Raw genomic sequence first — 25,454 nt, 5'->3', positions numbered from 1 at the left:
AGAGATTATTTTTGATTGCTCCGGGGTCCACGCACATGGGCGGGACTATTCACTAGATTATGACTATACACAGAGATCCCCTACTACAGAAATATATATATATATATAAAACTCTAACTACTAGTATATGTAGTAGATAATTGTACTTACTACCACTCCTATGTGATTTTAGAGTTCTGTTTGTATTTCTTCCTTGAGTGACTTTACAACTTGTACATTTGCAATTTTTTTCTCCTTTTACTCCACTTGTATATATAACTCTAACCACTAGTATATGTAGAAGACAATTGTACTTACTACCATTCCTATGTGATTTTAGAGTTTATCTGTTTGTATCTCTTCCTTGAGTAACTTTACAACTTGTACATTTGCAATTTTTTTCTGTTTATATCTCTTATGCAACTCTTGTAATCCAAAATCCTTATGTAACGCAACTGGTTCTTTTGTAAAGCGCTCTGACACCTTCGGATTCACGCTATAAAAAATCGCATTAAATCAAATTAACTTTTTTTTTTAAAGCCCTACTTAAGAACAGATGTACTAAGAGTTCACACAATTTACGGTAGCAATGTTGCTGTGCTGCGTTCCAAAAACTGGAGAGACCATTACCGCACCATATATTCACCAAAATGGTTACATTTTGCTCTTTCCATGCTCTGGCACACTTTGTGCAGCCTGGTGCCGACACAGACACCTTTGAACCATAGTGATGGTTTCCACAGGCATTTTTGTCTCGGGTATAATCTCTTATGTCCTGATGATGATCCCTTCATCCTCTAAGAGGATTAAAACGTCATCGACCACAGTACCATGACTTGAACTGTATGTACATAATTGTTCCTTTGAGCATAGATACTTCACTATATTTGTGACATGACCATTTATGCCTTCATGGTAGTCACATAGAGAAATGCCTGAGCCTGGAAGTTTTGTAACCTCTGTTTTGTTTGTTCACCCACTTTATTGATGTGCTTGTTTAAAATTCAATATATGTATGGATTTTCCAATTTTGGACACTTAACAAAGACCTCATTGTATCTCAATGTATTAATTTCTATTGTTACTTTGTTAGTTAGTGACTTTTATTCCCTGGGTTTTAGTGTCACACAGAAAGGCCATCCAAAACTATAGTAAATTTGTTTCTAGGTCATCTGGCATTTTTGAAGAAAATAACTTTAACAGAGACCCTTGAGAATGGTTGAATGCTATCATTAGTGTGCTTGCGTTTTGTCTGCCCACTACACAAGTCTCATTAACACGTTGCCCACCGTAAGCTTATGAAGATTGAAGTGCTATACCAATTTTATTTCTTTTTTTCAGCTATTTACTCATCTGACATAGCACCCCAATTCTGTGTTGACCATTTTAACTCATTGTAATTCTAGTGAATCTGGTTGTTTAAGTACCGTGTTTGTGGGTTCTTTGCATTGAAAGTGCTGATAAACATGCCTAGACCCAGTATTCTGAAAGAAACATGACTTGCATATTACAGGAACATGTATGTTTTAGAGCTAGGTGTGTTGACAGGCACCCAGAGTCCCTTATGTGTACTACAGCCCAGCTCAGAACCTCCTGGATTTGCATGGCACCAAAGTTGGGAAAAATTAACAATTACCAGTGGCAGCAAGCAGGACTAGATTTCAGACAGTTTCACTTACTTGCCATGGGTAGATCTGGGCCTCCTTGTCACAGTGGAGGCTGTTGGTTTTGCAATGAAGGAGCCTGTGCAAGGCATAAGCGATGGTGTACACAGCAGTGTAGGTGCTGAATGTCTTTCGAAAAAGATTGCTGTCTAAGAAGATAGATATGTTGGTTAAAGTGAGGCTGTCACATTCTGAGCACCTTTGTGCATCAGTAGCCCCAGACAGGCTTGCGTCAGATACTTCTGAATCTCGGTCTGCAAGAGTATGTTCCACATATTCCTCAAAACCATCGATTTTCCCACTTTTAAATGCAAAACCAATCACATTGCCCAAACTGGAAATGTTGGTGATACTGGCAATAGATGCTGCCGTAGACCAGTCTGCACTGGCGATCCAGACCTTCTCAGTGACGCTTCTCTCAATCAGTGCCTCTATCAATGGAGCAAGATGAGTTTCACTTGCAAAGACGACTGTGACATTGACGCGGGAGTGCAGCAGTCCATCCACAATCATTGACAGTCTCTGATGGCTCTCAGTTTTTGACAAGCGTACAGGGAGGAAGGCTTGGTAAGCTATGCAAACGTCCGTGGTCAACACCATCTCTGTTAAGCTCTCTATGCCTTTGCGGCCATACTCATCATCTGTGCCCAGTGCTGCAACCCAGTTCCATCGAAAGTGGTTCACAAGTTGCACAATGGCATACACTTGGCTTTTATCACTGGGTATGGTGCGGAAGAAGGAAGGGAAGCGAGCCCTGTCACTTAGGATTTCATTGGATGCTGAATAGCTAACCTGTGAGGTAGACAAACAAAAAGTATACATTTTTGTCACTTTCGAAATATATTTATATGATTTACAAACCATTTTATATGAAGTAATCCACTCCATTCTTCAGTTCAGTAAGCAAGGAATCCTGTCAGTTCAGGGAACAAAGTTGACATGTCAACAATTTGTATTTAATATCAGTTGACCCCAAAAGCCATGCATGTGCAGATGTTGAAGAAAGTCCACTATCGATCTTCAGGGTATCCAAGTGACACCTCAGTAGAATGTCACAGCAGAAGCAGAGGTGATTGCTAATCATGTACAGATGCATTTTTCTTTCTCTAGGACTTGTCATCAGTGTGATCACACAGATTTATTCCCAGAATAAAGGAGCCCGAGTGGTGACCGATGCTGAACAATTTCAGTTGAGATGGGTGAGGGAGGTGGGTGAGGTATGTGGTGTGTAGCTGATGACTATAAATGTTTATTTTCTAAGGTACGTGGCAGTGCACAGCTTTCACCATTGATTTTAATCCCCAATGTAAGTTGTTTTTAATCCAGTGCAGTACACCTGAACTTCAGTACTAGTGTTTGTATAACCAGATCTGTTCAAATAAGTTCATCTGATTAATAGGTGAAAAGCCTATGCAGAATCCCAATGTCAAAAGATTTGGGCCTGATTTAGATCTTGGCGGATAGGATACTCCATCGCTAATGTGACGATATCCCGTCTGCCGTATTACAAATGCATTATATCCCATGACACTTGTACTACGGCCAACGGGATATCCCCCACGTTTGTGATGGAGTATTCCAACCGCCAAGAACTAAATCAGGCCCTTAATCATCAACCTTTAAAAGTGAACCAGTGTAGGTGTTTTTATCCATGGTAATGCTGTTAATACCATCATTTCTTAATCCCTACAATACACTGGCCAGTCCCAAGGATTTACCCACAAACTAGTGAACATTTACTTCTTTATGACTCCTGCTGTGCCTTGATTGACATTCACTGCTTTGCACAAGTTTCTTTTCACAATGAGATTATGACGAAAGCTTTTAATATTTTACTATTGCATGAGATGTGTCTATTGGTATATTTTTATTGTAGTATTTATCCCGACTGTATGATAGTTTATAGTGATAAATAAAATGTGATTATGTTGCTGAAATGTTATTGTTTTGCACAAGTCTAATACTACATAGCATTAGCTTGGGGATTTGCTTTTGTAGACTGTGCAGTCTCTCTATTTCTTTAGGCAAATAACTGCCACAAAGGTTAGCCGCATTTTTCAGAAATGTTAAAATATAGGCCTACTTCAGGATGAACAATTATGGAGCATCCACTGAGAGCTAATAAAAGTAATTGAGGTGGCCATTTTCCTTCTTAATAGTGGTTATTTTTTCACAGTATTTTGAAAGACTTACTTTTTCACAGTTTGGTCTCATCTACCTATTATCTGTTCCCGTGAAGGAAGAGATCCGTTTTCTGCAGCAAATTTTCTTTCCAAGAATTTTTAAATTATCTCTGAAGAAATGCTCAAATGATAACAATGTTCTCCCTTAACGGTTATTAAACATCATAAGCCTAAGCTTGTATATTTGTTTTGCATCTCTTTTAGCTGTACTCTTAGTTCTTACATATCGTTCATCTCCCTGATGGACACCAGAGGAAGAAGATGTAATTGCATTCCTTTTACTACTGTATTCCACTCTCCACCCCTACAGAACTATGTACATAAAAGCTCACCATGAATTATTTTGGTTTAAAAAACAATTCAATACCTAGGGCCTTATTTAAAGTTTGGGGGACAGGACACTCGGTCACAAATGTAACACATGTCCTGTCCACCATATTGCAAGTGCATTATGGTCTATGGTACTTGTGATACAGTGGAAGGATCATCCACCATGTTTTGACAGAGTATTCCATCTGTCAGCATTAAATATGTTCTTTAATGTTTAATAAATCGAAAATATTCGTGATTTTGTTTTAAACTTCAACAGAATGAAGTAATTTCATAAGACAAATTCTGAATAGCAACTCTACAATTTATAAAAAAGAATAATAAAGTTAATGACAATAGTTAATACTTTGCTCCTAGGGCTCTTCCTTCTACTGAGGACATCAAGGTTGACTTGGAAATTCACCAAGGACCTGATTCGCAAACTGCTTTTTATAGTATGTAAAGTAATACTTCAGTAGCTCTACTTACTAGAAAAATGCAATTCACAAACTTGTAATCGAAATCTCTTCCTCCAGCTTTCTTATATTTTCTATGTAAGTTTACTACTTAGTTGTACATGTGATGGAGACATGGTGAGTGGTGAGAAAATGGGAAATATATTCTACTAAATCGAAGAGGTTTAGGGATAGATAAGGGGGGTTTTGAGAGAATAAAGGAGGAGTTTAGGGAGGGACATGATAATACAAATACACACCTACAAAATAGAAAGACCATTGCTATTCACAAAGTACACATCTAAAGTTACTGCTGCCCTAAAGATGTCAAAATAGTAGTAAATGTACTCCAGTCCAGCCCTTGAGCAAGTCTAGTATCACACAAGGATACTCACAGTTACTACACACACACTGAAAGAAAATAATGGAGGTAATACGTTAATATAACATCCAACTGGAAATAATGTGTAAATAATTAAATTATTTCAACTTGAAAAAAATATCAAATCAACATATATGTACTTTACTGGAAAAACAGACATTTGAGGTGATCAGATTCAGAGTGTAGCTGGTGTTGTAGGGTGCTCTATACAGGAGCTGCTCTCCACCTAAACTTGGGAAAAACACAGAGTTCTCTGTTTCTTTTTGCATAATTTATGCAGCAGTCTAAGCCTAAAAGGGTATTGTTTTGACCTATACTAGGGGCTTCCTTGTGTCTGGACAAAGCTAAACATCTCTGAAGAGCTATAATGATAGTGAAACACGTTGGGGTTGCTTTTATTAATTCCAGTTTTGCTTGGATGGTATTTAACCAATCCAAAGCTGTAATACTGTTCCTGGAGTTTTAAAAGGCTTTTGTAATTTTACTGCTTGGCATGGATGGCAATGTGCTAATCCAACGCTTAAAGACTTTGCTGCCGAAATGACAAAATACTTTGTCCCTTTCTAGCTCGGCATGGATGGCACTGTGGTAATCTTATGCTTAAAAACTTTTCTGGAAAAATAGGCAATTGAGGCAAGCAGATTGAGAGTGTCGCTAGTGTGGTATGGATATCTATACAGGAGCTGCTTTCCATCTAAATTTGGGAACTACCCAGAGTTCTCTGCTTATTTTTTGCATATATATATATATATATATATTCACACTGCTTGGCTCTCTTCCCCCTCGTTAGGCGCTCTTTCTCCTGGTCGCGTTGCTCCTGCGGTAGAGCCCACCGCTGTAAATTCTCAACAAGTTTCCCCGATCCTGGGGATGGGCGGAGTCGCAGACACAAACGGTGACCACTCGCTTTCAATTCAGTTTTAGTGTTTATTTACACAATGGCATTGGGGGGTCAAACAGAAAACAACCAACGCGTTTCGACAGCGTCCGCTGTCTTGTTCACGGTCAGTTTCGTGAATGAAGCTCACAGTTTAAAAGGACAAACCAATGTTTGGGTTACACCTCCATATTTCACTGTACCCGCCCCCATATGCTAAGTATTCTGGGATCAGTAGTTTTTAGTACATTCTAATTTTTTATAAACTAAACCACTAATTATATCTGCAATTTCTACTGAATTACAAAATTCATAAAGGGACTTATGTCATAATTAAGTACATTTTCGAAGGCTTATCTATGTCCCCAATATTATGTCTAGAGTGAATACTGATGGAATACCGCCCTCCAGTGGGCTGTTCACCAAGGTGCCTGTAAATGTTAAGAATTAATATCCATACCGCCCTCCAGTGGGCTTGGTTAACAGGCATTTATGTGACAAAAATTTCCTTTATGTGAGCTATTTACAAGGTGAGAAAAAGTGAGGTAGTGAAAAATAAAGGGGACAATTAATTAAATTGAGTAATTGGTAAACAGGATACTATTGGAAGGTTCAGTAGTTCATAGTTACGGTTTTCATTCTTTTTACAGTTTTTTTACAGTTTTTACAGGTGAATATATAGTTCTTCTGACTGGTTAAGCCCAAAAGGTGTCATGGTTCTGAAGCTCAGAATATGTTTCGACTCTTTTTGTCGAAGAGATTTTTCATGGTGGCCACCCCTTGCTGATAAGTTCATGGTCTCAATGCCCCAAAAGCGGAGTTGTTTCCAGTCCCCATTGTGGCTCAGTTCCATATGCTTGGCAACTGCATTTGCCCTGTCCTTGTTAACAGTGGCCCGAACATGCTCCAATATACGTTTTTTTAACTCGCAGATTGTACTGCCGATGTATCTGAGTTTACATGGACACTCGATCATGTATATTGTATATTTACTGTTGCATGTGATGCATTGTTTGATTTTCCAAGTTTTGTTATTTGGCATGATTATTTCAGTCGTTGGTTTTGCAATTTCACAACACTTGCAGTTGTAGCATTTGACAAAGCCCTTTGTCTGTAGCCATTGCTTCTTTTTTGAGCCTGATTGAAAATGACTGTGGACCAACTGATCCTGAATGTTTCTGGCCCTCCTGTATGTTATTATGGGGTGGGTTCCCATTCTTTTGCCTATCACCGGGTCCAGTTGTAGTAATTTCCAATTTCTTTTCAAAATTTGATTTACTTGTTTGGTTTCACTACTGTAGTCCGTAATGAATCTGATTGGTTCATCCTCAGTAGGTATATGATTTTCTTTCGGCAACAGGCAGTCCGCCCTTGGGGTTTGGTTGGCTCTTTCCCAGCATTTTTTTGTGGATTGCTGATTGTATTGTCTTTTGTGAAAACGTTGTATAGCCATTTTACTCTGTTTTTGCCATTCTTGTTCCTCACTGCATATCCTTCTTAGGCGTAAGAATTCCCCGTAGGGGATACTCGATATGAGTGATTGCTGATGGAAGCTGGTGGCTTCTAATGTAGCGTTGGTTGCAGTGTTTTTTCGGTGAAGGGTCGTTTCAATCCGGTTGTTCCTGATATAAATTTCTGTATCCAGAAAAATTGCTTTGACCTCACTGATGTTGTAGGTGAATTTTATGCCCGGGGTGCTGCTGTTTAGTATTTGGAAATATTGTAGGAATTTTTCCTCACCACCATTCCACACTATGAACAGATCGTCTATAAATCTTTTCCAGACGATAATATGCTGCGTGAATGTTTGAAGGCTCTCGTTCCATGCCATCATTTCCTCCCACCATCCCATTGCGGTACAGGCATAATTCGGGCTAAAGGAAAAGCCCATGGCAGCTCCATTTTTTTGCTTATACAGCATATCTCCGAACATGAAGGTATTGTTGCATAGCAGGTAATGAATCATTTCAAGTAACATGCAATTGTGATGTTGATAATGAATATTCCGTTCATTGAGGACATGTTTGCATGCATTGAGACCCATATCATTTTCAATGTTAGTGTACAATGCGATTATATCCATTGTGATCATGATAAAACCCGGTTGCCACTCAATTTGTTCCAGGTTGCACAGGAAATCGGTAGTATCCTTTATGTAGGATTTTAGACCCTTTACATGAGGACTTAGGAAAAAGTCAATGCTAGGACTTGTTCTTTACTTAAGCTCAGAATTTGAGGGATCGCTTTAAAATATGAGCGCAATGAGGGGGTGACTCTAGGGGGGAGAGCAGTAGCCGGGTTTGCTTTTGCTTTAGCGCGTTTTCTTCCCCTTTTAGCTTTCACCTCAACCGAGAGGTATGAAGAGACTTCGCGATCTACTTGTGGACTATTTTCCGGTTTAGAGACTTTGTTGTCTCCCTCCTCCTCAATAGCTTGTAGTGCACTCTTTGCTTTCTTTTTTTGAGACGCACTAACTCCCGCTATATTTCTTGGTACACTCTTGCCCCTTAACTTCCTAACAGAGTCTGAAGCACTCATGTGTGCCAAGTTATGGCAGAAAGGAATACTGCGTGCTTTGCTATCTGCCCGCCTTATTGCGCTCAAAACGCACACAGAACTTACTTTGGACGTCACGCAAGTCCCCGAAAACCCCCTTTCTAGTGCAACAACAGGCGTAATACTCACGTGCAGGGGAGAGTAATCACCATATACCTCGTCTCCTTGAGCGGTAAACCCGATTTTCAGATTGCACACATGAGAGGCCCCATATAGGTGTCTAATGCTTCCCCCGCCGAGTAAACACTGGAGCCGTTTTACTTTCCTCAACCCTAAAGCGGCAAGAGCCCAGGGCTGAAGCCTTAGAGTCGAGAGAAATCCACACGCAAAAGAGCCGATTCTTCCAGGTTTATCTCCGCTGGTGTTCCTAGGCTGTAGGCTCACATTTGCTGTCGGGAGCAGCCTGCATGAAGCCCGCAGCCCGCACAGAGAGTGGGTGTTTCCTTCTCCTCGGACACTTCCGCGTTCTCCTCCGCGTTCTCCCTTGCAGGCGCTAGCGTCTCCGAGCCTGCTGCATCCTTGCCGGACGCTGCTGCCGGAGATCAAGTAAACTCGGCACATTAAGCAGAAAGGGGGGTATTACCCGTCCAGCCGCGTCCAGCCGCGAAAAAGTAGCATGTAGTTTAAATAAACGAGTCAGGTGAAAAGTCTCTAACAGGCATCTGCGGGCGAGACGGAGCGGAGCACTCGCTGCAGTCAGCCGACTGCCGCCATGTTTTCCCCCCTGTAGTCCGTAATGAATCTGATTGGTTCATCCTCAGTAGGTATATGATTTTCTTTCGGCAACAGGCAGTCCGCCCTTGGGGTTTGGTTGGCTCTTTCCCAGCATTTTTTCGTGGATTGCTGATTGTATTGTCTTTTGTGAAAACGTTGTATAGCCATTTTACTCTGTTTTTGCCATTCTTGTTCCTCACTGCATATCCTTCTTAGGCGTAAGAATTCCCCGTAGGGGATACTCGATATGAGTGATTGCTGATGGAAGCTGGTGGCCTCTAATGTAGCGTTGGTTGCAGTGTTTTTTCGGTGAAACAAAAGAGGGGGAAGTAAATGAGGAACTACAAATAATTAACCTTTCTGGAAAGGAAATCTCCGCAGCAGAAACATCATTACTCAAGAAGGGAATTAACTTTTGCCCAACAGCGCGCATAGATCTAGCGCAAACACGAATTGACCTTTATCTCTACATCCGAAAAATTAAGCTTGCGAAATTCTTTGCTGAAAGAAAAAACAGACCTAAAATACTAAAAAATCAACCCAAACCCACATCCACCCTGTTGGCTAAGGAGTCTGAGGCTTATTTGACATTACTTAATCTAAATGCTCAAGAGGGCCAAGAAATCAATTTGGAGACAGCACTACCGCAATTGGGAGCAGGAACTAGTGGACTAAAAGCGAAATCCAAGTTCTATCCCCAGTTAACACCGGGAAATAAAGTAGACATGTTTCAGGAGGCAGTCATCCACGACCTATACAAAATTAATCTAAAAAATAAGACCAGAGACAATTTATCCAAAGATGAAAGGGATGCTCTCGCCTTATTACGCAACAATGAAACCTTTGAAATCAAAACAGCGGACAAGGGCGGGAACATAGTCCTATGGGACCGTAAATTATATATTATGGAAGCAATGGACCAACTGAATAATCCACAATATTACGAGAAATTGAACAGCAATCCCATTGACAAGATAAAGAGAGAATTGGACAGGAAAATAAACCAATGGGAAAAGGATGAACTCTTGGATTCGGACGAGAAAAAATATTTAACAGTTGACTTTCCCAAAACAGCTACTGTTTATTTCTTACCTAAGATCCATAAAAATGCCACCAAACCACCAGGGAGGCCAATTGTGTCGGCCAATGGCTCGTTATTGGAACCTTTGTCGAACTTCATTGACTTTTTCCTAAGTCCTCATGTAAAGGGTCTAAAATCCTACATAAAGGATACTACCGATTTCCTGTGCAACCTGGAACAAATTGAGTGGCAACCGGGTTTTATCATGATCACAATGGATATAATCGCATTGTACACTAACATTGATAATGATATGGGTCTCAATGCATGCAAACATGTCCTCAATGAACGGAATATTCATTATCAACATCACAATTGCATGTTACTTGAAATGATTCATTACCTGCTATGCAACAATACCTTCATGTTCGGAGATATGCTGTATAAGCAAAAAAATGGAGCTGCCATGGGCTTTTCCTTTAGCCCGAATTATGCCTGTACCGCAATGGGATGGTGGGAGGAAATGATGGCATGGAACGAGAGCCTTCAAACATTCACGCAGCATAATATCGTCTGGAAAAGATTTATAGACGATCTGTTCATAGTGTGGAATGGTGGTGAGGAAAAATTCCTACAATATTTCCAAATACTAAACAGCAGCACCCCGGGCATAAAATTCACCTACAACATCAGTGAGGTCAAAGCAATTTTTCTGGATACAGAAATTTATATCAGGAACAACCGGATTGAAACGACCCTTCACCGAAAAAACACTGCAACCAACGCTACATTAGAGGCCACCAGCTTCCATCAGCAATCACTCATATCGAGTATCCCCTACGGGGAATTCTTACGCCTAAGAAGGATATGCAGTGAGGAACAAGAATGGCAAAAACAGAGTAAAATGGCTATACAACGTTTTCACAAAAGACAATACAATCAGCAATCCACGAAAAAATGCTGGGAAAGAGCCAACCAAACCCCAAGGGCGGACTGCCTGTTGCCGAAAGAAAATCATATACCTACTGAGGATGAACCAATCAGATTCATTACGGACTACAGTAGTGAAACCAAACAAGTAAATCAAATTTTGAAAAGAAATTGGAAATTACTACAACTGGACCCGGTGATAGGCAAAAGAATGGGAACCCACCCCATAATAACATACAGGAGGGCCAGAAACATTCAGGATCAGTTGGTCCACAGTCATTTTCAATCAGGCTCAAAAAAGAAGCAATGGCTACAGACAAAGGGCTTTGTCAAATGCTACAACTGCAAGTGTTGTGAAATTGCAAAACCAACGACTGAAATAATCATGCCAAATAACAAAACTTGGAAAATCAAACAATGCATCACATGCAACAGTAAATATACAATATACATGATCGAGTGTCCATGTAAACTCAGATACATCGGCAGTACAATCTGCGAGTTAAAAAACGTATATTGGAGCATGTTCGGGCCACTGTTAACAAGGACAGGGCAAATGCAGTTGCCAAGCATATGGAACTGAGCCACAATGGGGACTGGAAACAACTCCGCTTTTGGGGCATTGAGACCATGAACTTATCAGCAAGGGGTGGCCACCATGAAAAATCTCTTCGACAAAAAGAGTCGAAACATATTCTGAGCTTCAGAACCATGACACCTTTTGGGCTTAACCAGTCAGAAGAACTATATATTCACCTGTAAAAACTGTAAAAAAACTGTAAAAAGAATGAAAACCGTAACTATGAACTACTGAACCTTCCAATAGTATCCTGTTTACCAATTACTCATTTTAATTAATTGTCCCCTTTATTTTTCACTACCTCACTTTTTCTCACCTTGTAAATAGCTCACATAAAGGAAATTTTTGTCACATAAATGCCTGTTAACCAAGCCCACTGGAGGGCGGTATGGATATTAATTCTTAACATTTACAGGCACCTTGGTGAACAGCCCACTGGAGGGCGGTATTCCATCAGTATTCACTCTAGACATAATATTGGGGACATAGATAAGCCTTCGAAAATGTACTTAATTATGACATAAGTCCCTTTATGAATTTTGTAATTCAGTAGAAATTGCAGATATAATTAGTGGTTTAGTTTATAAAAAATTAGAATGTACTAAAAACTACTGATCCCAGAATACTTAGCATATGGGGGCGGGTACAGTGAAATATGGAGGTGTAACCCAAACATTGGTTTGTCCTTTTAAACTGTGAGCTTCATTCACGAAACTGACCGTGAACAAGACAGCGGACGCTGTCGAAACGCGTTGGTTGTTTTCTGTTTGACCCCCCAATGCCATTGTGTAAATAAACACTAAAACTGAATTGAAAGCGAGTGGTCACCGTTTGTGTCTGCGACTCCGCCCATCCCCAGGATCGGGGAAACTTGTTGAGAATTTACAGCGGTGGGCTCTACCGCAGGAGCAACGCGACCAGGAGAAAGAGCGCCTAACGAGGGGGAAGAGAGCCAAGCAGTGTGAATTGTTATCTCCTCGAGGTGCTCGCTGGCAAATCACCTGGAACTATTGTGGATCGGCCAGCAACGGACTATCGGTGGAAGAAAGCGGGCGTTCACCTACCAAGGAGGGAGACTCTAAGGTAAGATTGGCTGCCTGCTGGAGTACGCTGATAGAAACGTGATCTGGTTGCCTCTGTTGAATGCTTTAACAAACAGAAACACGCAATAATATGCCAGCCGGCTGCTTGGGAATTTCAGAACTCTTTGAACTGTGATTAATAGTCTGCCAAAAATCCCTTCGAAATTCATACAAACCCGATCCTGGGAATTGGCAATACCACATAAATTCAAGACGCAATCTACAGATACAAAGAAAACGAAATCCAAACGGTCTCGCATTGCTATTTGAAAGCCAAATAGTGCATATCCAGCACAGGGGGGTCACGCTAAGGAGAGAAGCAAAATGGACAAACGGGATGCTAAACGGAAGGAACTTATGGTAACCATGTTCAACAAACATGACATGAATAAGCCCACTGAAAGCAATAAAGAAGCCGAAAAAAACGATATCAAGGACAAATTACGTCTCTGGGAAAAATTAAACAAAAAAGAGATTAACAAATCATGGGAATTAATCTCCTTACAAAAATATTTGGAAGTGGAGAGAGTGCCTCGTGGCTTACGAATTTTAATAATGCCAAACCAGCAGGATGTTTCGAATGAATTGCTTCAGGAGTGGGGCGAATACACAATTAACTCTTCCTTGGGATTATTAAAGATATTGGTAAAACATATCGATATAGCTCTTGATAAAATAAAGGATCAGTTGCGAACACTGGAAAAAGAACTAGATGGTCTCAAACTGAATACCGAAATGACAAAATTCAAAGAGGATTTAAACAAACAAATAGAAAAACACGAGGAGGAAGTAAGAATCAGAAAGCAAACAAAATTTGAGAGGGATGCCAATGATTATGCGCAAGGACGCATATTTACGTTCGCCCGGAAATATGACCCCTTCAGAGCCCCCAAAACAAATACAGCCAGTTCATCGTCAAGCATGGCATCTTTGACATCAGCAGATTTAAGTGAGGATGATGCCAACCTAGATCCTCGACAAAAGGTTTTTTTAGGGGACATGCGCCTGGTCCTATCACAACAGAAATGGGAACAAAACCGCGAGGCGCAAAGAAATGCACGTGGTCGAGCAAGAGGAAGGGGGAGATCGTGGCAATCAGGATTCACAAAACCCACACAAGGAGGGGCACAAGGCGAAACGGTTACAAGCGAAAAAATTGGCACAGAGACAAGGTTAATGAAACAAAAGAGGGGGAAGTAAATGAGGAACTACAAATAATTAACCTTTCTGGAAAGGAAATCTCCGCAGCAGAAACATCATTACTCAAGAAGGGAATTAACTTTTGCCCAACAGCGCGCATAGATCTAGCGCAAACACAAATTGACCTTTATCTCTACATCCGAAAAATTAAGCTTGCGAAATTCTTTGCTGAAAGAAAAAACAGACCTAAAATACTAAAAAATCAACCCAAACCCACATCCACCCTGTTGGCTAAGGAGTCTGAGGCTTATTTGACATTACTTAATCTAAATGCTCAAGAGGGCCAATAAATCAATTTGGAGACAGCACTACCGCAATTGGGAGCAGGAACTAGTGGACTAAAAGCGAAATCCAAGTTCTATCCCCAGTTAACACCGGGAAATAAAGTAGACATGTTTCAGGAGGCAGTCATCCACGACCTATACAAAATTAATCTAAAAAATAAGACCAGAGACAATTTATCCAAAGATGAAAGGGATGCTCTCGCCTTATTACGCAACAATGAAACCTTTGAAATCAAAACAGCGGACAAGGGCGGGAACATAGTCCTATGGGACCGTAAATTATATATTATGGAAGCAATGGACCAACTGAATAATCCACAATATTACGAGAAATTGAACAGCAATCCCATTGACAAGATAAAGAGAGAATTGGACAGGAAAATAAACCAATGGGAAAAGGATGAACTCTTGGATTCGGACGAGAAAAAATATTTAACAGTTGACTTTCCCAAAACAGCTACTGTTTATTTCTTACCTAAGATCCATAAAAATGCCACCAAACCACCAGGGAGGCCAATTGTGTCGGCCAATGGCTCGTTATTGGAACCTTTGTCGAACTTCATTGACTTTTTCCTAAGTCCTCATGTAAAGGGTCTAAAATCCTACATAAAGGATACTACCGATTTCCTGTGCAACCTGGAACAAATTGAGTGGCAACCGGGTTTTATCATGATCACAATGGATATAATCGCATTGTACACTAACATTGATAATGATATGGGTCTCAATGCATGCAAACATGTCCTCAATGAACGGAATATTCATTATCAACATCACAATTGGATGTTACTTGAAATGATTCATTACCTGCTATGCAACAATACCTTCATGTTCGGAGATATGCTGTATAAGCAAAAAAATGGAGCTGCCATGGGCTTTTCCTTTAGCCCGAATTATGCCTGTACCGCAATGGGATGGTGGGAGGAAATGATGGCATGGAACGAGAGCCTTCAAACATTCACGCAGCATATTATCGTCTGGAAAAGATTTATAGACGATCTGTTCATAGTGTGGAATGGTGGTGAGGAAAAATTCCTACAATATTTCCAAATACTAAACAGCAGCACCCCGGGCATAAAATTCACCTACAACATCAGTGAGGTCAAAGCAATTTTTCTGGATACAGAAATTTATATCAGGAACAACCGGATTGAAACGACCCTTCACCGAAAAAACACTGCAACCAACGCTACATTAGAGGCCACCAGCTTCCATCAGCAATCACTCATATCGAGTATCACCTACGGGGAATTCTTACGCCTAAGAAGGATATGCAGTGAGGAACAAGAATGGCAAAAACAGAGTAAAATGGCTATACAACGTTTTCACAAAAGACAATACAATCAGCAATCCACAAAAAAATGCTGGGAAAGAGCCAACCAAACCCCAAGGGCGGACTGCCTGTTGCCGAAAGAAAATCATATACCTACTGAGGATGAACCAATCAGATTCATTACGGACTACAGTAGTGAAACCAAACAAGTAAATCAAATTTTGAAAAGAAATTGGAAATTACTACAACTGGACCCGGTGATAGGCAAAAGAATGGGAACCCACCCCATAATAACATACAGGAGGGCCAGAAACATTCAGGATCAGTTGGTCCACAGTCATTTTCAATCAGGCTCAAAAAAGAAGCAATGGCTACAGACAAAGGGCTTTGTCAAATGCTACAACTGCAAGTGTTGTGAAATTGCAAAACCAACGACTGAAATAATCATGCCAAATAACAAAACTTGGAAAATCAAACAATGCATCACATGCAACAGTAAATATACAATATACATGATCGAGTGTCCATGTAAACTCAGATACATCGGCAGTACAATCTGCGAGTTAAAAAAACGTATATTGGAGCATGTTCGGGCCACTGTTAACAAGGACAGGGCAAATGCAGTTGCCAAGCATATGGAACTGAGCCACAATGGGGACTGGAAACAACTCCGCTTTTGGGGCATTGAGACCATGAACTTATCAGCAAGGGGTGGCCACCATGAAAAATCTCTTCGACAAAAAGAGTCGAAACATATTCTGAGCTTCAGAACCATGACACCTTTTGGGCTTAACCAGTCAGAAGAACTATATATTCACCTGTAAAAACTGTAAAAAAACTGTAAAAAGAATGAAAACCGTAACTATGAACTACTGAACCTTCCAATAGTATCCTGTTTACCAATTACTCACTTTAATTAATTGTCCCCTTTATTTTTCACTACCTCACTTTTTCTCACCTTGTAAATAGCTCACATAAAGGAAATTTTTGTCACATAAATGCCTGTTAACCAAGCCCACTGGAGGGCGGTATGGATATTAATTCTTAACATTTACAGGCACCTTGGTGAACAGCCCACTGGAGGGCGGTATTCCATCAGTATTCACTCTAGACATAATATTGGGGACATAGATAAGCCTTCGAAAATGTACTTAATTATGACATAAGTCCCTTTATGAATTTTGTAATTCAGTAGAAATTGCAGATATAATTAGTGGTTTAGTTTATAAAAAATTAGAATGTACTAAAAACTACTGATCCCAGAATACTTAGCATATGGGGGCGGGTACAGTGAAATATGGAGGTGTAACCCAAACATTGGTTTGTCCTTTTAAACTGTGAGCTTCATTCACGAAACTGACCGTGAACAAGACAGCGGACACTGTCGAAACGCGTTGGTTGTTTTCTGTTTGACCCCCCAATGCCATTGTGTAAATAAACACTAAAACTGAATTGAAAGCGAGTGGTCACCGTTTGTGTCTGCGACTCCGCCCATCCCCAGGATCGGGGAAACTTGTTGAGAATATATATATACAGTAAGAGGATGAAAAGGTGAGCACTCAGGGTGTCCAAGGTTCTCAATAGTCTTTATTCAAACGGTCATCTCACAACATGTTTCGGCCTTGATCACGTGATTCAATCGTAGAGAATAGAAATAAACGAAGGGCAAAAAACCTCAGTGTCCGCATTGTCACCATCATGTGACATATTTTTACAATAGCAACCATTGGAACACAAGCAAATTAAATAATTGGAATAACTCCTTCTGCTTTGAGGCTCACAACTGAAGTAGGTATCAATAATAAAATGAGAGCAACATTGTCCTCATGGTATCGAAAATGCAGCGCTGCATGAGAAAGAGAGAGCAGGAGAGTGCTAAATTTACTAAAATATGGCACTCTCCTCCCCTCTTCCTATCGCTGGCACTGAAATTAGCTGCTGTGTGCCATAGTGCGCCATAGTGTGCGGGTGTCTCTGTGAATCAAGCATAGGTTTTGTACTGGAAGGATATCCTTCCAGTACAAAATACAGTGCTTAGACTCATTTGAAACATTTTCCCACTTTGTATGTGTGCTGTACAGTGCAGCACACATGTGAAGTCAAAACATAAAGGAGAAAAAAAGCATTTCTCCTTCATAGCGCTTGGTTGAAGGGTGCACTATTTTCTGACGTCAAACCCTGTCTACTTTATTTAGTAAATTGCACTAAGTAATTGCATTGCATTACTTACATGTTATTTCCAGCGCTAACAATCACTGGAAAAATAATCGCTAAACAAGTTTAGCGATGGGAAGAAAACCGGACAAAAAGATTTTGCTCTGATTTGCATCACTTTGGTGACGCATACACAGCGTAAAATCTCAGTAAATCTGCCCCATTGTCTACTATCTCCAGGTCATTTAGGATAGACTAATTATGTATTTAACTCTTATGGCTTTTTATTTTTTATTTCTTGCACACAAGAAGAAAAAGTGACTTGTTTTCTCAAGTGATAGGTGGGTCTAACCTTTTCTTTACTATCTGCATTGGAAGGATCCACTCTATATTAAATATAAGACCTTGGTGATTTGATTGTATTTAAGTGACTGAATTATAAAGAGGGATCCTTTAGGGCTACATAGTGAATTTCATATCCTTCATTTTATTTTATTTTTTCCGTTGGTTGTAGTGCTCGGTATTTCTAGGATTGATTGAATATGCATTATGAGAATATTTTGGTTCAAGAAACTAAGTATTTCACTTCCTGGTAAAAAGCAATGTGGCTTTGTTTGGATTTAATACACAATATGTGATACATATTGTGGTAATTTACTGTTTTGACAACCGATGATGATGATCTAATTAGGTAATTGGGCTTGAGCTTTCAACATGAGTTGTGTATACTTTGCGTACCCAGTTGGGCACTATACTAACACATCATGACCATCATGCATTATATTTTTAATTTTGCTATTGATACTTCAGTTGTAAATCTGTAAGCAAAAGGAAGTTACTGTAATTATTTAGTTTCTGCTTTTTCTATTCTGTACACATTTGCACCTCCTGAATCACTCCATGTATGTGAGCATGGCCGATTCCTGCGGCTAAAACACATTATGAGCCATTTATTTGAATAAAGGTTATTGCTGTCCCTGGACATCATGAGTGCACAACACTCCTGTTTCCGTGTATATTTCATCAGAGCAATTTTTTTTTACTTTTTAAAAACTTTAAAAAACTTTTAATTAAAATTAAAATGTAATTTACTTTAATAAAACACATCTTTGGATTATATTCACTAAAGATTAAATTAAAAATAAAATTTCTAGTTAGGGTATTTTTTATTTTATTTTGATTAAAAATTAATATTCATTAAAAACAATTATATATTCAAATTATTAATGACAGAGTAAATATTTATTTTGAAGGGGTAATGTGTGCTAACAGTTTATTTTATGTAAACGTTAAAAGGTAAAATCAATATTTCAATTTATTTATATTTATATTTTGCAATAAAAAATAACAATATTTAAAAAAATGAATAAACTTTAATCATAGTCTATATTCTTTTGCATAGGGAGGTCTCCACCACGTTGGTGGAGATCTACAATATGGTGGCAGAGATCGCCATGAGATGACAGAAATCTTAGTCCAAGTGTGAAAAAATGCAAGTAGTAACTTTACATGGGTAAATTTGGTTCTACCCCCTGGTTTCATCAGGTGGAGACATATATGTCAACACCTTGGAGCAAATGTAAAATGGAATTCAGATCGTGTCTTATGCCGATGACACCCAACTCCTGTTCACTTGTGACAGGGCTGGGTCATTTGACGGCATAAAGATCAGGGACTGCCTTGGTGCGGTGTTTGAGTGGTTTAGAGGTCATGGCTTGAAATGCAACTCTGACAAGTCAGAGTTGCTTTTTTTCGGCTGCGCACCGGAACTTGACTGGAAATCCTGGTGGCCTCAGGATATGTCTCCTCCTGACAAAGTCGCTGTTAAGGCCAAAAATCTGGGGGTGATAGTAGACTGTGACTTATCCTTTGGACCTCACATCTCGTCCACTGTTGGGAAATGCTTCGGCATCTTACGGATGTTGAGGAAATTTCTTCCTCTACTATCACTCAACCACAGGAAGACAGTCGTTCAGGCACTAATCGGGTCGCGACTGGACTACGCAAACGCTCTCTTTGTGGGTCTACCGAAATATCTTATGACCCGTTTGCAAGTGGTCCAAAATTCGGCAGCCCGTGCCATCTTTGGACTCCCGAGGAGAGCTGGTGCCACTGCCTTACTGAACACCCTTCATTGGCTACCTATCTCCAAGAGAGTCCTTTTTAAATGCCTGACAGTGGCCTTTAAGGCCCTTCATGGTATTGGCCCCAAATATCTCGGGAAACGTTTCTCCAGGTATGTGCCAAGTAGGACTCTCAGGTCATCGGGTCTGTCCCTGTTGTCTGTCCCTGTAATTCGCCGTGCTCGTCAGGGAGGTCGATCCTTCCGTTATCTGACACCCAAGGCATGGAACGAATTACCATTGTCCTTGAGATTGGCCCCTTGTCTTCTTACTTTTAGAAAGGACCTGAAGACATGGCTTTTTAGGTAACAGTTCCTTTATTCCTTCTCCTTTTGTTGTGTGGTTGCTTTTTGCTGTTCCTTTCTTTGCCAAAGCGCCGGGATGCTCCTTTGGAGTTGCCGTGCGCTATAAAAGAATTAAAGTAACATAACATAACATAACATAACAATTGGTGAATAGCAAAAGTAGTACATTTACTCTAAAAGGTAAGAGTACATTTACACATGTAAATTTACTTGTGCAAATTTACCTTTGTCAATAGGCCCTTAAGAAATTACTCATTTACAGAGAACTTTGTATTGAGTACATGACTAGGCACATAATCGGTAAGGGGTTGATGTACCCAGAACAAAGACAGCATCTATGCTCGATGTGCACATGATTACCTGGGGAATGGCAAAGAAACTAAAGATCCGAGCGAGCACGATACAGATCTCCGAGCTCCCAGGCCCAATGACTGCCAGGACACGTGGCATGTGTTCTGTGTAATTGCACCGTATTTCCACACCAAGTTCACCGCTAGGTTGGGCAGTTGCAAACAGCAAGGCAGACCGCATGGCCACCAGGTTGTCTGAGCAGATGTCGTGGATTTCATAGCCCAAGGTGATGTTCGGTAGGAGGTGGCTGGAGTTGTTGATTTGTTCAATAGCAAATCGCATAGCTAGGAGGAGGCGGTAATTGGCAGCATCAAAGCTATATTCAGAAAGAATGACACGAGTAAACAGATCACTATGTAAATTATGAAGCTGACATCAGTGCTATAGTTATAGAGCAACTGCTTGTAATCTTGCTAATTTCACATTTTTTGGTACATGCTTGCAAAAATGTGTATATCAAGAGACTTTGAAGGTAGATAAGGGCTTCCAATCACTTTAGGTGTGGTGCAATATCTGGACCAGACTTATACAACTTACTTTGACAATTGTCACTGGAACAAGCTTGCAAAACAGCCAATTCACTTATTTCAAATCTATGCGATTTACAAGTAGTGAATCCTTAATCTTTGCACAGTGAGTCCCTGTGATTAGGCACGCTTTAGATCTTTTTTTTAATACATGTTGTAAAAGTCTAGGCCCATTTACACAATTATTTCCAAAAGGGACAAGTCTTTCTTGTAGAGTGAGCAGAAAGGAAACAAACCACAAATGTTTCACTCCCAACCCAATGCAACCAGTGTGGATAAACATTAATCCACTTGACTTTTTGATCTGAGTTTAGTAGGTTTCATTATAAATTGAGAAACAAATCAATGTAGGTCAATCTCAGCAAAATGGTATAAAAGTACAACAATATCAAAGTAAGTCCAAATCTCCTTAAGAGATGTGCCCTATATAGTACAAAGCAAATGACTAGCTCTAAAATAATGACACAGGTAATCAAGAAAAAGAAATGAAGGTTAAATGTGATCAGATGATTTTCTTTAACAAGAATGAGTAAAGTAACTTTCCCTACACTACCTTAATATGGTCTGCCCATCTATAAATCAGCTGGGCGGACCTTCAGTTCGGCGGCAAGGATACTCCATCGATATTGCGACAGAGTACCCTCTCTGGCAAACTTTAAATCAGCCCCTTATTATTTAAAGGGTTTATGACCCTCAATGACCCCTTAACATAACCTCTGTCACTGCCAGCATCTAGGTCTGATTTGTTTCAGGAAAGTGACTCCTACCTGGTACAGGAGGGAGGACCCTGCCACGCCTCGTCCTGCAGGTCCAGGACTTTGGAGTGGACAGAGAATAATCCACCAATCACATAATCCCCAGACAAGCTGAACTGTGTAGCCTTTCGGATGTTAGAGGTCTCCGCCCCATGACAGGCCCAGGCGAAGAGCAGAAGGACGAAGACTGTCAGCTGCCACCAGGCCAGCACTGAACCTGCAGAGAACAATACGGTGTCATTTGGAATATTGGCATGTAAACCATTCTGGGGGAAGTCAATAGTCATTGCAATAGAAAGTGTAGCAGCCTCTCACCTTTGTCTGCTTCCTATAGATCGCTCACAAATTTCCGTGGAAGACCCATTACGCCAATACGCCAGCTAAGCATCCTATCATTCAGTGAATGAAAAGATGCTTCAAACATGCATTAAATGTCTAACTCTGATCAAATGTAAAGATGGGACTATTTGCATAAACCCAAAAATTTTCAATGTTATGGGATGTACAATAAATATAGAAGACTATCCTCTACAAATTGCATAGGCTGCCTAGAGAGGGAAAAGAGATTGTTCATAACAACAAAAACCACCTGACACACAAAACTGAAAGGCTCACAATTGATGTTATTCCAAAAAAACACTAAATCATCTGTGCTAAGAAGCAGAGCACTTGCCTCTTGTCTGCTATGGCTGCATCATCTCAGGAAGCTGTGTTATCTCTATTTGCATGACCAGCCTTCCCGCTCCCAATGTTCCAGCTTTACCCTCACCATGGGCTTTGCATGTAGACTTGCTATGCTTTTAGTGTGAGCGCACACAGAGGACATTTCTTACATGTGTGCTGGAAGACATGATCATGGAGCAGCTGGTGGAATTGTTCTAGCTTGCCTCCCAAGCATGCCTGTTTTATAACATGATCCACAGAGCTCCACCCTCCTTTACATGTACCTCTTGTCTCCTCAACAGAGCATCTGATGTCTTAGCAGGCCACCCACGGTGACAACATTCACACCTGAATCCCTCGAGCATGCCCGCATTGTCCTCTACTTGCAGAATGTGGCATATGCTATGAACGGTGCTTTTCCAACAACTTGAAAATCACATAGATGTTAAAATATGCCATATTGCATATTATTACATAATAATACAGTCACGCCCCATTATCCAGAAAGAAAAGGAGGGTCAGAATCCTGTAAGACACACAAGTTTTAACTTTTTATAGAATTTTCATGAAACTCCAATAGATATACACTGTGTAATTGGTACTGTGCTCCTGTTTGTGTTAGGAGACCTGAGCGTGTTCCGGGGCACAATAGGCCCTTTTGACAAAGGCATTTTTTGTGTGAATAAATGAGCTTTTGAAGTTCCCAAAATGTTACTTTTCGCTCATCAAGGGATTTACTCATACATAATATTACCCCCGTATAGTGCGATATTTAGCATGAGCCAATCTCCTCCCAAGGGTGAGGAATACGGATTACCAGGTGGAGATGCCTGAAAATGTAGGAAAACAAATACGTGGGTATTCATAAATTTCTCCACAGCGCCATTGTCACCCCAAAGACACCCTGGGTCTTATTTACAAGCCCCTCGCGCCACCCGTACGTCACTTTTCCCATGTTAAAAATTATGCAAAAGTGGCGCAAGCGGCTTGTAAATGAGCCCCCCCTGCGATATATTCCAATCAGGAATAAATCTGTTTTCTGATTATGAATGGGCACTTTTGGGCAGAGAACGCATACAGAATTGGCCGCGGGTAGGGGAAGGATTTAAAATACACACAGCCACTTGCAGCAATGAGATGGCATTTTAGCATGACAATTGCTCATTATGTGTAATTGTACACGCAGAATTACTTTTCTGTGGGGCAGATTTACAAGGACTGGCGCATCCCTGCATATTAGCAGGGATGCGCTAGTACCGATGCGACATGCAATTCTACCCTTGCGACACTACGGATGCGTCGCATTTGCAATGCGGCACACCGTGGCGCTGGCATAGACAGATGCGTGTTGCACCTAATGGCGTAAGGGCAGCGCATTGCTGGAGTCGTGTCGCAAGCTCAACGCAACTCCAGCAATGTTCAGGGACCGCCCATACCTAACGTGCTGCGCCACTCCTTACGCCTGCTTCAAGCCGGCGTAAGCTTTCGTCGCAGTGGCCTCTGAAAAGTGACTTCGTGAAATTTTGTAGATTTCTCTGCGTCACTTTCACGGGGCTTTTTCCGACAGAACGCCCACCCTGCATACATTAAACCTGACGCAGGTTTAATGTGGCGTAGGGCTTTACAACGTGACGCATCTCCCTAGATGCGTCACCTTGTAAATGTGTCGCAACGTGGCGCATGGTTTACACCGCAGCTGCATCACAGAAGTGACGCAACGGTGCGTAAACGTGTTGTAAGGGGCTTGTAAATCTGCCCCTGTGTGCTTACTTGGAAATTTCGAAAATCTTTACATGAGTATTTCTGAAAATACTAAAAATTACTTCAACTTACACGCTAGCGCGGGAGAAATCCTGCGGTTGCAAAGATACTATTTAGTTTTTATTGCGGGTCAAAGTGTTTAGAGAGATGCATCGGCATAAGGAGTTGCGTAACTCATAGTAGGTGATACAGAAATTGGGCATTGCCTACGCTCCGCACGCACCGCAGCACAGACTAGTCCTCGAGACATAATTGGCAGGCGAACAACCAACTTCCGGGTCTCCCTTTGAAGTCAGCAGGGATTTCCTGCGCGAGAGTGGGTGGTGGAATAACACATTTTGTGCCCCTTATTCCTTTTAATGGATTCATAGAGTGACTTGGGCTTTGGAAGGGTCAGTCGGAGGGCACTCCATGGCACAGCTAGAAGCTGCTGTGTGTCCTTTTAGGCACCTCTATCTTTTGCATGGAACAAGTGGGCTCAATTCCCTCCAACTGGTATGAACTATCTCAACCCTCTCAAATATTTCCGACATTGCCCGTCCAAGACTCATGCGATGTCTCTATGGGTCAATCGACCAAGTAGACAGCATAAGAGAGTGATCTCCAGGACTTCATTGGACAGCCCAGTTCCACTTCCTATTGGTCTGTCCCTAGTTCTGTTGACTGCCCACAACCTCTGGGATGTCTATTGGCTTCAGTAGAGTTGTTGTATCCCTTTAACAAAATCTGTATTATCAAGTTGTATAATATATAAGTAAAGAAAAAAGGTACTGCTGTGGGGTACGTAAATTGACATTTGGACAGGAATTCTTACCAGTGTAAACTTCTGAGCATTGCCGGCATCTGTAGAGTCCCATGGTTGTTCCTCTGTCGCATAGGAGCCGCTGTCCATAGGGTCCGCGTTCCAAAGTAGAGGGTTGTGTGGGGAAGAGCCCCACGCCGCACAAGCCTTGGCGAGAAAAGGACCAGAAGCCTCTCTTAATTCAGGGGAGCCATGAAACAAACATACTCATCCAGGTCTGACTGGGCGGTCTGTCAATCAGCACCCTCTTTATGAACAACAAGTGCCTCGAGGAGCCTCTTGCTCGCACTACCCAGGCCCGCGGGCTTCTTCGCTCCACCAAGCTAGGTCTCCAGCATCTAATAGGCAATTGCACAGGGATGACATCTTTGCCAGCCTGCAGCATGCCTGGGCAGGGGCGACTGCCCACAGGGGCCTCCAGACACTGCCTTGCGGCTGGCACAGTGCCAGCTGCAAAGGCCTTTCAGATACAACAGCCTACTGAGAAATCCCCCGATGCCACTTGGTACCAGTTCAGCACAGTT

General features: G+C 41.1%; 1 protein-coding gene across 1 annotated transcript in view; it reads right to left on the bottom strand.

The window, feature by feature from the left end:
* Window positions 1-25,020, bottom strand: part of LOC144752460 (taste receptor type 1 member 3-like) — a 51,098-nt gene extending 26,078 nt beyond the window's left edge. The window contains exons 1-5 of the mRNA XM_078640383.1: window positions 24,943-25,020; window positions 23,185-23,197; window positions 21,717-21,921; window positions 20,432-20,738; window positions 1,659-2,435 (exon numbers count right to left, since the gene is read on the bottom strand). Coding sequence (XP_078496509.1) covers window positions 1,659-2,435; window positions 20,432-20,738; window positions 21,717-21,921; window positions 23,185-23,197; window positions 24,943-25,020 — 1,380 coding nt within the window. The remainder of the gene's footprint in view (window positions 1-1,658; window positions 2,436-20,431; window positions 20,739-21,716; window positions 21,922-23,184; window positions 23,198-24,942) is intronic.
* Window positions 25,021-25,454: the final 434 nt, after the last annotated feature.

This window comes from Lissotriton helveticus, chromosome 5_1 (genome assembly GCF_964261635.1).
Source record: "Lissotriton helveticus chromosome 5_1, aLisHel1.1, whole genome shotgun sequence".
Lineage (NCBI taxonomy): Eukaryota > Metazoa > Chordata > Amphibia > Caudata > Salamandridae > Lissotriton > Lissotriton helveticus.
The sequence above is the reverse complement of the archived record's forward strand: the minus strand, read 5'-3'. Positions and strand labels throughout refer to the sequence as shown.